Source organism: Leopardus geoffroyi, chromosome E3 (assembly GCF_018350155.1).
Source record: "Leopardus geoffroyi isolate Oge1 chromosome E3, O.geoffroyi_Oge1_pat1.0, whole genome shotgun sequence".
Classification (NCBI taxonomy): domain Eukaryota; kingdom Metazoa; phylum Chordata; class Mammalia; order Carnivora; family Felidae; genus Leopardus; species Leopardus geoffroyi.
The window spans coordinates 35,856,141-35,871,031 of NC_059340.1; the positions used below are offsets into that span (position 1 = coordinate 35,856,141).

General features: G+C 45.9%; 1 protein-coding gene across 26 annotated transcripts in view; it reads right to left on the minus strand.

Moving 5' to 3' along the window:
• The window catches only part of RBFOX1 (RNA binding fox-1 homolog 1), a 2,066,775-nt gene that overhangs the window by 369,133 nt on the left and 1,682,751 nt on the right, over nt 1-14,891 (minus strand). Inside the window, exon 1 of one of the 26 annotated variants that reach the window (XM_045461763.1) lies at nt 10,844-11,108. The exons of the other annotated variants lie outside the window; for them this stretch is intronic. Within the exon in view, the coding sequence (XP_045317719.1) occupies nt 10,844-10,987 (144 nt within the window). The 5' untranslated portion in view covers nt 10,988-11,108. Of the gene's footprint in view, nt 1-10,843; nt 11,109-14,891 lie in introns of those variants that run through there. 26 annotated transcript variants of the gene reach the window in all.

Below are 14,891 nucleotides of genomic sequence, written 5' to 3' on the forward strand. Positions count from 1 at the left end.
GAGCAGCCTGCACCGCGTTGAGCAAAACAGCATGGCAAGCCGGGACCCCGCTCCCAGAAATTCCTTTATTAACACGACCAGGCCCCGCAAGTGAACAAAAGCACTGGTGCGGGGTGTATAAATCATTAATATGGTGCCGGGCTGTGACTGCATTTCCTGTGTTAGTTGGAGAGCTCGTCAGCACAATGGGGATTTGGGGATTGGAATTGGCTGCGGAGAAATGCACTCCATCATTCTCAGAGCGGAAGATTCCCATCAGCCCCGTGCTCTCTCTTCTCACCTTCCCCAAGTCTGAAAGCTTCAGTGTGCGTTGCCATGTATTCAACAGCAATCCTCATCACTCAAAACTAAAATCACAAAAACAGCTTCAAAGTTGAAAGACCTCTGGACTCTCCGCCCTTTTGACAAGTTTTGCCTTTTAAAGGAAAGAGCCCTGAGAACCCTGTCCAGTGGACGGCGATGGCCCAGCAGAGGCCTGGGGAGATGGCACAGAGCTGGTGACCTGTACAGCCCGGGGCAGGCCACTGGGACAATGAAGAATAACGGGCACATGTGTTGGTTCTGGGGCCCAACTGGCTGTGTTTACTCACCAGCCCCTCTACCCTCATATCCGCATCTTAAAACTAAAATGATGCTCATCTACTCCCTAGAGGCCTTTCAAGGGGGACGAAATGAAGTAATCCATGTAAAAATGCTTAGTAGTGTGCCTGTCTCACAGCACTCCACAGAAGTTATTGATTATTTCATTATATTCATTATTTTATTATTATCATCATCATTGCAAGGGCGGCTGGATTCTCCCTGGATGCTACCTACATGGTCTTCCAGACAGCATCTCCCACTGCTTACAGAGAAGCCTCAGTTTTTGAATGGAACCGAAAGCAGACCTAAAAAGAAGGCAAAGAAAAAGACAGTTCTACAGAATCCTGAGTCACATGTTCTAAATGGAGACCCCAAGTGGAAGGTTCTGCCATTGCACCGGGAAGGAAAGAATTTCTCCGCTCAACCCTTCCTACTTTAACTACTCATTGCAAATACTTAGGGAAAAAATAAAGGGGGGCGGGGAGGAAGAGAGAAAAGAAAATGTGGAATTTTATACAGATTGTCAGGATGAAAGAGCCTATCAGAGGGTTTAAGTAGAGACAACAGAACGAAAGCAAAGTCATTTGTAAGAGGCACCTTTGCATTTCTAGAAATTCTAGGAGCGGCCCAGAGGAAGACTGATTTAAAACCAGGAGTTCCCACACTTTGCTCTTTTGCCTCAGAATAAAGAGGACAAAGGATCAGGGGCAGTGAGATATATGTTCCCTCTCACCGGAAAGATCCAGAGTCTGTAACTGCATGTGCAACTGGACAGGACATCCTGAGACTGGGCATCTTTCCAGGTGCCAGAGCCCAGCACCCAGGTACCACCAGCACCCCGAAGGAAGTCCCTGGACTCTTCCAGGGGACGATCTACACTGTAGCAGACCCTCTGCCACATGAAAGTTTATGGGGACAAACCTGAAGTGTGCCCAAGTCCCCTACATCACAGAATAATGACATTCGGCATGGAAATAAAGGAAGCCCCTGCAGTGTGATTCTGTCAGCTTTTGAAAGTAAATAACTTTCCTACTGACAAGAGCAAGACAATTTTTATTTTCCCTCCTCCTGTCACAGAGCATTAATTGAGCTGTGCAGTCACATTACATCCAACACCACCAGCAGGACTGACAATTGACTGGAGGAGGAGGGAACAGTCACCCAGAACAGGCAGGAGGGACCAGAGAACCCAGGGGAGACCCCCGGATTCCTTGTGCCTTGGTAGGGCCACCAGCGCACTCATAGTGTGGATTTGGGAGAAATGGAAAATAAACATTTATATTCAGCTTCGATAAACAGATGCTATATTGTTTAACTTCATTCATTCATTCATTCATTCAACAAACATCTAGTGGCCACTTACTGTGTTCTGGCAGTAACACAATTCTGCTCAATTCTAAAATCTGTATCACACTTAATCTTAACGGAGGACAGTACGAAATGGTGCTTCCCAGCCTCATTTTTCTGAAGAAACCATGAAAGCCCCAAATCAAGTAAAGCAACACGCCCTTTGCTCAATCCAGTCAGATCAGCTAATTGAATAACAGAGTTGGGATTAAGCCCTCAGCTCATGACTTCTATACACAGTCCAGAGATGCCGTTTTTTTTTTTTAAACCACGCTTTGGGGGAAGCTGGCACCACTTGGTTGTAAAATGATGTGGGTTTCTCATCTGAATTTTGTAAGACCCTTGAGATGGACAGCTGGATATGTCCAAAAATAGGAAACGTGGACCTTGCCATCATCCATCCGCTCAGTTTTTAAGCTGCTGGTATCGTTCACTGTTCATGAAAGATTCCTCTTGCCAGGGAGAGATCTCTCAGCTGTCAGTCCTTACCCCTGCATGAGAGCACAGCTCGCTCCATGCCTAGGTTCAGGCAAAGCAACAGAGAGCACAGCTACCGAAGGGAAGAGGGGGGATATATGCTGTTGTTTTTGATAAGGGGAATCTAGTCCTGGAGGTGAATCCTGGGCAAACATCAAACGCCAAAAAAGAAAAGGCTCATTAAGACTAAACCTTTTGTGCATTTACTCATCAGTACTGGGAAATCTGAGGCACTTAAAGCCTACAGCAGCTGTACTTTGTTCCAGAATCGCAAAGGGGGGAGAAAAAAAAGTCATTACATCCCTGGGAACACACACTAACCTGAATGCTTGTCACCCTGGCTCCCATTCCTACTTTTGATTCCGTGTGTATTTAAACACAACAAAAAGAACAGGATCGAAAATAGGCTTTGGCCGTTCTCACCTAGAGCCTGATCAAAAGTTAGAGACTACCACATGCCCTCCTCCCCAGCCCCATCATCTCAAAGCCCGCTGCAGGCTGTAGGTGTTAAATCCATAGTCATTTCCCTTAACCGTGGACTCCTGCCCTGCCAGAAGAGGCAACACAAAAAAGAAGCCCTGTATCTTGCTGTTTGCCGATGGGTCAGAGGAGGAAGGAGCAATTGTGACAGGGGATTCCTAGGAAATCCAACGGACTGAGCCAGTGTTTCCCAAAGTGTGGCCCTACATTGATGGTTCAGAAGACAGCAAATGGATGAGCAACTTCATGGCCCTTCCGTGAGGACAGAGGCCTTTACTTACTAAGAACACCTAAAAGAGCAGCCGGCACCTTCTAGATCACCGAACATGGAACAAATGAAATGAACATGGGAATGAATAAACATTTCCAACAACACTGGAAAAAGGATAATATCACAGCGGTGGTTCTGTGACATACATTTATTTATTTATTTATTTATTTATTTATTTATTTATTTATTTATTTATTATCTTTTGTTTGGCCAAGTCCACTTTTAAGTTCAAAATATATGTTATTTTTTTTAAATATTAAGTAGATGGGGCGCCTGGGTGGCTCCGTCGGTTAGGTGTCCAACTTCAGCTCAGGTCATGATCTCACGGTTCATGGGTTTGAGCCCCGCATCGGGCTCTGTGCTGACAGCTCAGAGCCTGCACCCTGCTTCGGATTCTGTGTCTCCTTCTCTCTCTGCCCCTCCCCTGCTCATACTCTGTCTCTCTCTGTCGCTCAAAAATAAATAAATGTTAAAAAAATTTTAAATATTAAGTAGATAATACTACAATGCTGACATGTCGATGAGGGGATTGGTAAATATTTGGAAGGGGATGCTTCAATGGCTGAAATTTGAGAAACACTAGACCACATTTACTATTCTCAGTGTACTAAGCCCACTGTCATAAGCACCTCTATGGGGTTTTGACAGAAGATACCAACAGGCCTCTTAATGTGTTCCCCTCAAAACTGGCTCCCCTCAAAACCCTCTCTCCACCTCTGACCCACAAAGGTGTTTCCAAATGTCCCAAGGGTTTCTCCACAACTCAGGACCGCTTTCCTCTTATCTGTTCAAAAGGCATCTATTTCCATCCTTTCTCCTTACCACTCCCCTCATTTCAATATGGCGCCAGAAGAGAACAGAAAGCCTGTGTTCTATTGACTGATGCTGAAACGCCAGCACACGACCTACCTCCACCATGAACTGCCTCCCTATGCCTCTTTTGCTCCCTGAGGCTTATGAACCTGCCCTTCCTCATCCTTGGAACACCTTTCTCAACTCGTCACTCACCTAATGTTTTTTTATGCTCAGCTCAGGAAATCATCACCTCCTTCCTGAGACCCCTGTTGGTTCATCCAACAGAAAAGCCCAACAACCAACACCCCCCCCCCAAACAACACACTTACTTTCACCCAGCACCCTATTTGTTCCCTGCAGAACACTCCCCACAGTCTTTGAAAATGCCTTCTGGATTCACTTACTTTTGTATCATCTACTCTTTTAGTGGAACGTCCATTCATGGTGGCAGGGACATCTCCTAACTGATTTGCTGCAATATTCTCAATGTGAGGTAAACTTTTTGTTTTGTTTTTTTTTTTTTTTTGCACGGCCAGATGAAAGAATGAATTAGAGGACTGAATGTGCTATCATATGTATCTGTGGAAAGCACTGGAAATCACTTGCTCCCCTTGCTTACAAGGTTCTAGAAAGTCCAAATGTGCACATACATTCATTCATTTCTCACTTTAGTTTTTCACAGAGTAGTAGTAGATATACTATGTATTAGATATATACTATATAATATATAATATAATATATAATATAATATATAATACTATATATTAGATATATACTATATATACTATGATATAGATATACTATGTATTAGACTTTAGGCATTGTGGGTACAGTACCAGAATGGAGACATCTCTGCCATCATGCTGCTTATAGTCTAACAGGTCAGAAAAAGCATGGCAAAAGTGCTCTGTAAGTGTCTGGTGCTTAACAAATATAAGAAATGTAAATTAGCAAGAGAGGAATTAGAAGTGGCAATCCCAGGCCATAGAGGGTGGTCATCTGTCTTTTTTTTTCAGCCAGGACCAATCAATCAAGGCCACAATAGGCCAGGAACCGGAAAGTTCCAGCCATAAAAGTTCTTTCCTACTCTTCCAGCCCCAGATATTGGATTTTCAGATCCTTTGGAAAGTCCCTTCCCTGAGTTCCTCCCGGCAGGAGCGGCCTACAGGTTTGCTGCTCATTTCTCCAGCTCGCTAGTACTCAGCACGGTTGAAGGGCCAGGGCCAGGGCCCTCCTGAGCTATTGTGCCTGAGAGCTGACCCTGTGTGACACAGCCTCTCTCAATGGGGCCAGCGCATCATGCAGACAGCCACAGGCCAGTGCTCAGCCGGGCAAAGTTCTCTCGGGGAGCTCCTGGAAATAGGAAACTTTATTGATGAATGGAACTTTCTTTGCTTTTCTTAATTGAATTAAACAGCACACTGGGACACCTCTCCTCGTCCATTAAAAAGGTCTCTGCAGATGGGGCAATTACACCCACGCTTTGTCAGCTCTGCCTCATTCACGGGATGACATCTCCCGCGCATCACCCAGCCCCCTTAGGCACCGACGCACCAACCTGATTTTGTTTCCAATGCTGCAATTTCTTTCTCGTCCAGAAGACTATTATTTGCCTGACAAACTACACTGTTTTTACCCGGCCAATATGAATAAACAAGCATTATGTTTCCTCTTGGGGCAGAGAGCCTGGTTAAATGAATCAGAAAACCCTAAAAAAGATTGTCTACCCTCAGTCCATCAGCTACCGGACAATCACTCAAGGGCCAGCTGTAAGGAAAACAGATGGTGCGTGAGCGCTAATAACATGGGCTTTCTCCACCCGGGCAGAGGCAGAGGCAGAAGCAGCCGCCTGTATGTTCTAACGCGGAAACCGCCGCGAAATGGCAGGCAGGGCTGCCGAATGGCGCAGGACTCGGGTCTGCGGGCTAGCAGATGATTACAATTTCCACCGGTGACTGTCGGATTAAATAATCTTAAAGCAGAGGCAACCCAGGTAACCTTGCGGTCAACAGCCCCCTCCCTCACCCGCACCCCCTGCCTCGCAAAAGCTTCCCGAAATGGGAGAAACACAGGAGGATCGCCAGCCCACCTGAGATACGGGCCTTAGCAGGCTGACGAGAGCCCAACAGTTCAGGCCTTCTTCCCTTTGTGGGAAAAATCAGGGAACCCAGGAAGATTGGTTAACTCGCCAAATTATGACACAGGATCTCTCTAGAAAGAGAGGAGCACCTGTGTCCCATCAGACAGTCACCCAGGCCTAGAAGCGTGCTCATCCCGGCCACTTAAATTCCTTAAACAATTCAGACATGAAGATAATCTATCCTAATTCTTTTCTGCGTTATTGACACTATTGACTACCCCCAATCCACAGCACAATCTAATAAATCAACGAGGGATTAAGCCGAGAAGAAAGAGGGTGATAAAACGCCATTTGGCCCCTATAAATCATCCGACAGAGCAGCGCCAGGTAAGTAAGCGGAATGAGAATTGAACTTTTCTACGCAGCCATAATTGTTATGGCCCACCGAACGTTTCCCAAATTTATAACTGTGGGTGGTGCAAGGGGGCCACCCGCCCCCCTTCCTTATGCCTTACTCCCAGAGCCCACCTTCCCTGGGACTCCTTTCTGAGAACCACTTTCTAATTAAAGACAGAAAGGGTTGATATGCAGGTTTCAGTTCAATTGCTTTCGATCTGAAGATGTCCACAGTGAGCAATGGCTTCATTTACCAGGAATTACCCTTTGTACAAACCACTTCACTATTTAAAACAAACCACATGGATCATCATTAAGTGGGAAAAATTACCAATCTTTGGATATTGACAGTGGCATGGCCCACTTTCAAGGCCCTTTTTCCCCCCCTTTTAATGTGGATTTTAAGCATTTGACTTTTTTTTTTTTTTTTAATTTAGGCTGATAAAAAGGTTCTGAGTGAATAAGATTTGACAGATGAGAGGCTTTCTTTGAACGGGACTGGGAGACACTGACAGTGGTGGAGAAATAGGGAAAACTAAGTTAATATGCTACTTATCCTCTTTCAGGGAGTTAGAACTCGGTGTGAATCACAGCTCTGAAGGAGACGGGACACGCACCGTGCGCCACAAAATGAACCTCGTCCACTCCGTCCATAGCCTCGCCATACCTCACCTTGTGATGGATGTGCTGTGGTGTGCACCCTGGGACTTAGGAGGGGAAAGCATTCCTAGATTTTTGTGTGTTGTGTGTACGTGCATGCATGCGTGTGGTTGTATCCTGCTTCTCTGTGAAAAAACAGAACACATTCTTTTTGGACCTAGCTCCTAAGCAAAGCCCCAGATTTGGAATTTATATTCGGGATTTTCCCCCAAAGCAAGAACGTTTCAGTGGGTCCCCACTTTGGAACTCTGGAAAGATTGTGTCCTGGGGATGTGTGGGTTTGAAGTTCCTCTCACATAGGAGAGGACGATTTACCATTGAAGGAGACACCAGATAAAGTCACTGCAGTATATCGAGAATGGAGGCTGAAGCAGGGACTTTCCCTGGACAGCAAGATTGAAGCCTGAAGTTCCACTACTTGCCTGTCCCTTCCACCTGAGAATGGTCTACAAGAATGAGAAATATCCATCTACTAGAAGGATATGGATGCGTAGCTACATGTCTACCTATTGTAGATATGCACGTGATGGCATCATTGGATTTAATATCTACATACCAAAAGAACTATTCAACATTATCCCATCTTGCAATTCCAAGCTGTAGTACTATCTTCGATGTTAAGAGAGAGATCAAAAAGAAAAAGAAAAAGAAATCATAACTGGAGGGAAGTATCTTTCTAAAGCACAGTTCCTGGGGAATATAAATAAATGAAACAGAATCAGTCAAATAATTTAAACACCACAGTTGCCTCTTTTTTTTTGGTCTGAATAAATAAGTTCTTTGTGGCAAAAGGGTTATGTCATTGTCACTTGGTCATTCACAGTAAACTCAGGTATTGAGGTATCCCCAACTGATGTTTGTTTTTATGAATTGTCTCAGGAACAAATCCGGGAGAGTTTAGGAAGAAAGCCTGGATGTCATGGCTGAGGCAAGGAAAGCAAATGATGAAGTAATTTTCCTTAGACATTAGATGACAAGTGCAACATGAAACTTCATTCCAGAAGAATATATTTCAGTGAAGGCTCAGTGGCCCCTGATGACAGTGTGTGCATTTATGAAACAGAACCATAAAGCCTCCAAAATAAGATCATTGTGTTTTAATTATTTTCTTATGTAATTGGTGATCTGCAATGACAAAGACTCCCAAAATATGTTTATTTCTAAATAATAAGAAAATAAAATGTTTCTAATGAAGGGGTTATTTATCACAGATGTTTCCTGATTCATCCATTTGACCAACGGGCTCTGACAGTACACATGAGCCCTCTGATCATCAAAATTAAACAGAGATACAACCTATAGCTACAGTTTAATAGCAGATAGGAAATACAGTGGCGATGTATGGATACGAGACGTATAGATTGCATCAGTAAGCAGTCTGTAGAGACTAAAGTGAACTATTTCACACCCTTCATCAGCCAATTGTCTGAACTACTACATAAAAGCAACGACAGGAGACTTCTATACAAACTGTCATGGCAGCACCAGGTAGGAGAGATGACCTAAAGGTATGACTCTCCCATCCTGACCGTGAGCCTTAGGGAGGGTGGGAGGTGTGTCTAGAAAACCCGATTCTCAATCAGACAGGCAAAAATAATTGTCTGCTTGTATTCTACTTTGGGCATTTAGTGAAACTCAGAAAAAAATACATGCACACACACACACACACACACACACACATATACTCACACACACACCCCATGTTCTGATGCTGTGTCACGGCATCACCTTATCAACACTTTCGCTGAAAGCCTTACCCACCCTTTCTGGAGGGGGGTATATCCCAAAGCACATTGTAAAACCCACCTCCATCTATCTTCATATGGAACCACGATGCTGCTCTAGTCACTTCTAAATATTTGTTATGGCTGCCAAACTCCCCATCAGGCTTCCTCTTTCCAGGGCGGAAATGTTTTCCCTCTTAGAAGACACTGATGACACTTGCGTTTCTCCCATGTACTTGTCCTGTTCATGGCAAGAATAACTTCTCGCTCAAACTCACCATCTTCCATTCTAAGTGTGCCTAAAGAGAGCAAGCCCACTGAACAACCTAGCAGGATGAAATATCAATTTGTTTAAAGAAGAATGATGTATAAAGAAACAGTGAGAATACTGAGTATCTATAGCACTCTACTTGTTAAGTAATGCTGTTCAAATTGATTAACAGATAACGTGAAAGAAGTGAATATAGGACGCAAAGGATCAACTCATATTAATAATTTGATTAAATTCAACTGTGGCTTAGCATCTGTAGAAATGGCCATTAGGATATTCTTCTGGTGGGTAACTGGTGTAAAATACACACACGCACACACACACACAGTCATTCACGGCAAAGGTACAGAAATGATAGAAGCAGATGAATCACATAATATGTTACCAATAGGCTCGTGGGAAATGTTTCCTGGCACAATTCACTTAATGAGAAATGGAATAAAACAATATTTAAAAGGATAAGCCAATTTTTTCCTAAGATATTCAAACAACAGAAAGAAAAGGCTGTTCTCAAAAAGACTTCCAACAGAAAATATGCCTTAGAAACATTTTCTGGAGGCAACCAACTTGATCACAGATTACCCAAATGCTCAAAACAGAATACTGACATTTTATGAACACATATATTCCTACAACACAGATTGGAAATGAGGGTCTTTGGAGAGGGAGGCCCCTCTGAATACTTGTAAGGGAAGTTTTGTCAGCTACAACCACACACAGTTCACAAATGGTACTCCTGAAGGGGGTCAATCGAAAACCAGGTAAAATGACTACAACCATGGTTAACTCTTCACAGAGCAGGACCGTGATCCTGGGAAGGGAAGATGATTCCACCTGTGTGACAAAATCCTTCGAACCCTACCGGTTCACAGAGACAGCCTCTGCCCCAAGACAGGGAGCTTCACTCGTCACCCCTCCTCCCCAAACGTGATGTGGAGCCTGGTTCCCAACCCCAGCAACCAACTTAAGCAGCAGCCCTACTAGTAAAGAGGAAAAGAGAGGCAGAGAGGGTCTGAGGGAAACACCCAGAGAAAGACAGGGAGAAACACAAGGCAAGATTCTGGTGTACATACACTGAATGGAAAAGAAAACAAACACAGAGCCCCTCTACAAGACCACTATGGGGGAGTGGAGGAGGGGGAAAAAAGCGCCTTTACACAGGCCAACAAAGACAGCATCCTAAATCACTGGCTTCAACACAGCATGGCCAGGGAGTTTGGAGGCAGATTCCAGGGCGGACACGCTCCAGAAACCCAAAGGCTCAGATCCCAAGCAGACTGAATAAAGCACAACCCAGACAAACTTAAGAAAACAAACAAAAAAAGAAATACTGAGCACACACCCCTACATACATGTTTTTTCCCTCCCTGTTATAAAACAGCTAAACGAAAACTCCAGGCATGGGAGTGCCTACACAAAGGTCCGAACACTTGGCCTCCAAGGGGTCCCAGACTCACGACACCACCACCGGACGCAGACACAAGAGAGATACAAGTAAAGAAAATGCAGTTTGCAATTTTAAACTCCGGGCACCCAGGCTCGGAACCAGGCAAAGTATTCAGAGAGGTGCAGACACAGCGGGACGCGGGGCGGCTGGGCTCCGCAGAGAAGAGAGGGGCGCGGATCCACCCCTCCTGTCCGAAAGCACAAGCCCCCTCCTCAACCCCCTCCAGGGTCCAAAGCGCAGCCCAGCGATGCGGGCACCCAGTCCGCTGAGCCCCAGCCGGGGAGGCAGCCACCGAGGGAAGAGCGCGCCTTACCTGCTGTAAGTACATAAAAGTCAAGGCACACGAGAGCTGGGGACACATGCCCACGTTGGGGAGCGCCACGCAGGTGGCCCCCGTCAGAGGATGCTGCATCGTGTCTCTCTGACGCCCGCCGAGCAGGAGTGGGGACGCTCGCATGCAATCACGCGGCTCTTTGCCTGGTCGCTACAATTTTTTTTCCTCCTTTTTAATTTTGCTGATTATCTAAGTCAAACCCCGGTGGCCGTCCCTCCTCTTCTCTCTCTCTTTCTCTCTCTCCCTCCCCCCCGCCGCACCCCGCGCGCGCCCGTCCCTCCTCACTGGCTTCCTTCCCTTCGGGTTTGCTAGATCCTGGCGTTGTTCACCCGCCTGAACTAAGACACTCCAGAGGGCCAGGAAACTATTTTGTTGCCTTCGTGGTGGTACCCTTTTCCCGGTTTGTTGGGCCTGCTTTCTGATGCCCCGCAAAGTGGACGATGCCCCCACCCCACGCCCCCCACCCCCCCGTGGAGATGACAAGACAGGCAAAGGCAACTTGTAGGGAAGGGGGAAGGGGGTGGATGTCCTCCTGTAGATGCTGGGGGGTGGGGTGGGGGGAGAGAGCTAAGGGCGAGAGAGAGGGAGGGGAGAAAGGAGAGAGAAAGAGAGAGAGAGAGAGAGAGAGGGAGAGAGAGATTTTGACTCACACTGAGGCTCACTCCGTTGGTGCTGATGCTGTGTGCCTCCTCATTTGTCAAATGGGTCCAGGGGCAGGGTTGGGTTTTTTTTTTCCCCTCCCCTCTGCTTTCTCTCTCTCTCTCTCTCTCTCTCTCTCTCTCTAACGACTCACCAAAATTCAAATTGTGTCTGCTAAAAATCTCTGCGGGGCGGGTGAGGAAGCGAGAGAGCGCCCCACATCGCCAGCATCCGGGGCGAGGGGGACAATTAATGCGATTGCCCAGCTGGGACTCAGACTCTTAGATTTTGGTGGCGGTTTGTTTGCCCGACTCGTTGGCAAATAAACACAGAGAAATGGGATCCCTCCCCCCCCCCCCCCCGCCCTTCGTAAGAGTGCTGAGAAGACCCCAGGGGCTGGGGGCACAGTGAGGTGGGGGCTGCGGCGCCAGAGGCAGGGCGGATTCTGGGGGCCCCCCACCCCCGGCTGCGCGGCGAGGCGGCGATGCGCCCCCGGGGTTTGGGGCGCAGCTTTCGCTCTGCGCCTCGCCTCGGCTGTGCAGGCAGCGAGCGGCCAGCACTGGAACCGGCTGGAGCCGCTGAATGGGGAAACCGCCCTGGCTGGCGTGTTAAGTCCAGCCTGTTGGACCGCGCCAGCCCCGGCTGAAAGCGAGGGGGCTTCTCCAGCCCGGAATCCTTGCTCTCCTCAAATTATACATGCACAGGGTGGGGAAGTCCGTGTCTGATAAGCCATTACTCTGTGGGTTGCAGCGGGCAAATTACAACGGTTTATTTTATTTTTTTTTTCTTGCCTGGCCAGTCCTCCTTGGCCAAATTAGCATTCTGCTCTTGCAGAGGGGTCTCCCCCTTCCCTGTATTTTATGAAGTAATAATTATTCATTAGTAGATTTCGTTAGTCTTTATGCAATAAAATAGGATGTGATCTGCAAATCAAAAGAAAATATTAAGACTCTAACGCATCGTTGGTCCCCACAGGAAAAAAAAAAAAAGCACATTCTTGATTCTTGGCAGCAGTAAAATCACCATCAGGAATAGTAGCCATATTTTTTGAAATAGATTTTGACCCAGTGATTGGATTTTCTTTTATTTTTCAGGGCAAGAGGCTGTTCGAACATCATCTTTTTTGATTCTTGGGTTCCCTGCGAGAAAGCTGCCCGGGGGCTTACGAGGGTCCTGCAGGACGCAGCACATCCTGAGAGTGAGGAGAGGACCCCGCGAAGGAACATCTCCGGCAGGACCAGAGGATGGCCTCAGGGGGATGTTCCCACTGACCCCTCCCAGAGACTCATGGAGACCCTTCAGCCAAAGGACAGCTTCTGAACTGAGCCATCAGCTTGAAAGGCACAACTTTGCAGGCTAATCAAATTGCTTTCTGAAGGAAAGAAAATTAATTATTCCACGGTTCCATTTTTTGTTGTTCTGTTTTGAAATGCCATCGATAACTATAGTCTTTGCTATGCCAACATCAGGCCCGGACCAGGCTTTTTTCCTTCTACTCACTTTGCAAAACGAGTCCTTCTAACACCATGGGACTGACACATTCCATCAATTTAGAGGGGGCACCCTAGCAAGTTTAACCCGAAGCAGAAGTTGAGACAGGGGTTGGGGGGGGGGGACTAGGAGGGTGTGGGCTGGTGTTTTACACTGCTGGGGTGGGGCAGTGTTTAGTTTGAAAAATCCTTGCTGTTGTCTCACAAATCACATTCATTGGACAAAGTCTGATTTACAAATAAACTGCTTTGCTCTTTTCTTTCTTTTACTTTCTGACTGTTTTTTAATTATTTATTTTTATTGTGCAATTCACAGAATTAAGGGGAAAGCCACTCTACAAAACATACCCATGTATATAAATGAATATAAATAAAAGGTCAAAGATTCTGCCTTTTGGCTCCCCATTCTCCTTCCCATGCTTTTCTGTTTGTTGTACTGACAGGAGTTCACCGTGCCTTCCTTCATTTTTTCTTTTCTTGCTGGCATTCGAAAAGCTTACAAATGCCCCAAGAAGAGGAAAGAATTTTCCCTTCAGCTCATTTTCATAAGAAACACGATAAATAATACATGGCACTTTAATAAGACCTTATCTGAATGGTTTAATGAAAAACAAATACATTATGTAAAGAACCAATAACTGCTCTCAGCTGCACTGAGCCAACACTGGTTTTCTGGCCCGTTTTCTCTCCAAAGTGGAAAACCCTCAGTGGCGACTGGATTCCTACGGACCTGTTTTGCAACAATGGCTCAGACTTGCCCTTAAACCTGGGTCTTCCCAGTCAGGCATCTTGAAAGTCTGCAAAAGGAAACCATGGAATCCAGAACTTCTAAATTCATCTCAAAATTATCTGGAGCCATTCTTTAGACATCCATGTCCAAACGTGCCTGCTCAAGCGCATGCGAACACCATGGCACATAGAAATAGGCATGTCCCCCACCCCCAGTGTGGCAGTCACATAAAGGATCACGCAGGAAAGATTTTACAGCTAATATCAGTGCACGTTAATCAGGAACAGAGCATCAGATGACCCTAAATCAAAAGGTAATGCCGTATCTGCAAATACTGCTCACTTGATGACAAAATTCTGCCAGCCTTTCAGGCAGCATCTGGGGAGGGTGAATTTGAATTCCATCTCAAAAGAGACTGGGAAAGAGCCACATCAATGCCACTAGCCCCAAATGATTCTTCAGCATCAATAAATGGGAGAAGTGGGGAAGGAAAATACTCTTCTGTCTCTACAAAATATCCTGGGCACTCAGTATCACTTGGGTGTATATAGTGCATGCACGTTCAAGGGTCACCCTCCTGCCTTTCAGCCACAAGGACCCTTAATTGAATGGTCACACATACCCTATAGGAAGTAGAGAGTTCCAGAAAACCAGCAATCAGCTAAAAATTCCTTAGGCAGAGGCAACTGTTCAAGTTTTCATTTGACTCACACAACAGTGTTGGTAACTTTTCCTTCCCTCAAATTTACCAGCTACTTAAAAGAATAAAATAAATCACTTCCATTTTCCTTTTTCTCTTTCATAATTCCTTATTATAACTTCCTAAGGCTGTCAAAAGAGCAGGCATTTCCCTGAAGTGGGATATTCTACGGGGGTTTCCATGTCCCAGAGCAAGAAAAACTCCAGTTTGACAGAAAGCAGGACTTCTTCTTCTTCTTTTTTTTTTTTTTTAACATTTATTCATTTTTCAGAGACAGAGAGAGACAGAGCACAAACAGCGAAGGGGCAGAGAGAGAGGGAGACACAGAATCCGAAGCAGGCTCCTGGCTCTGACCTGTCAGCGCAGAGCCTGATGCAGGGCTCGAAGTTACAAAGTGCAAGATCATGACCTGACCTGAGCTGAAGTTGGATACTTAAACGAATGAGCCACCCAGGCACTCCAGGACTT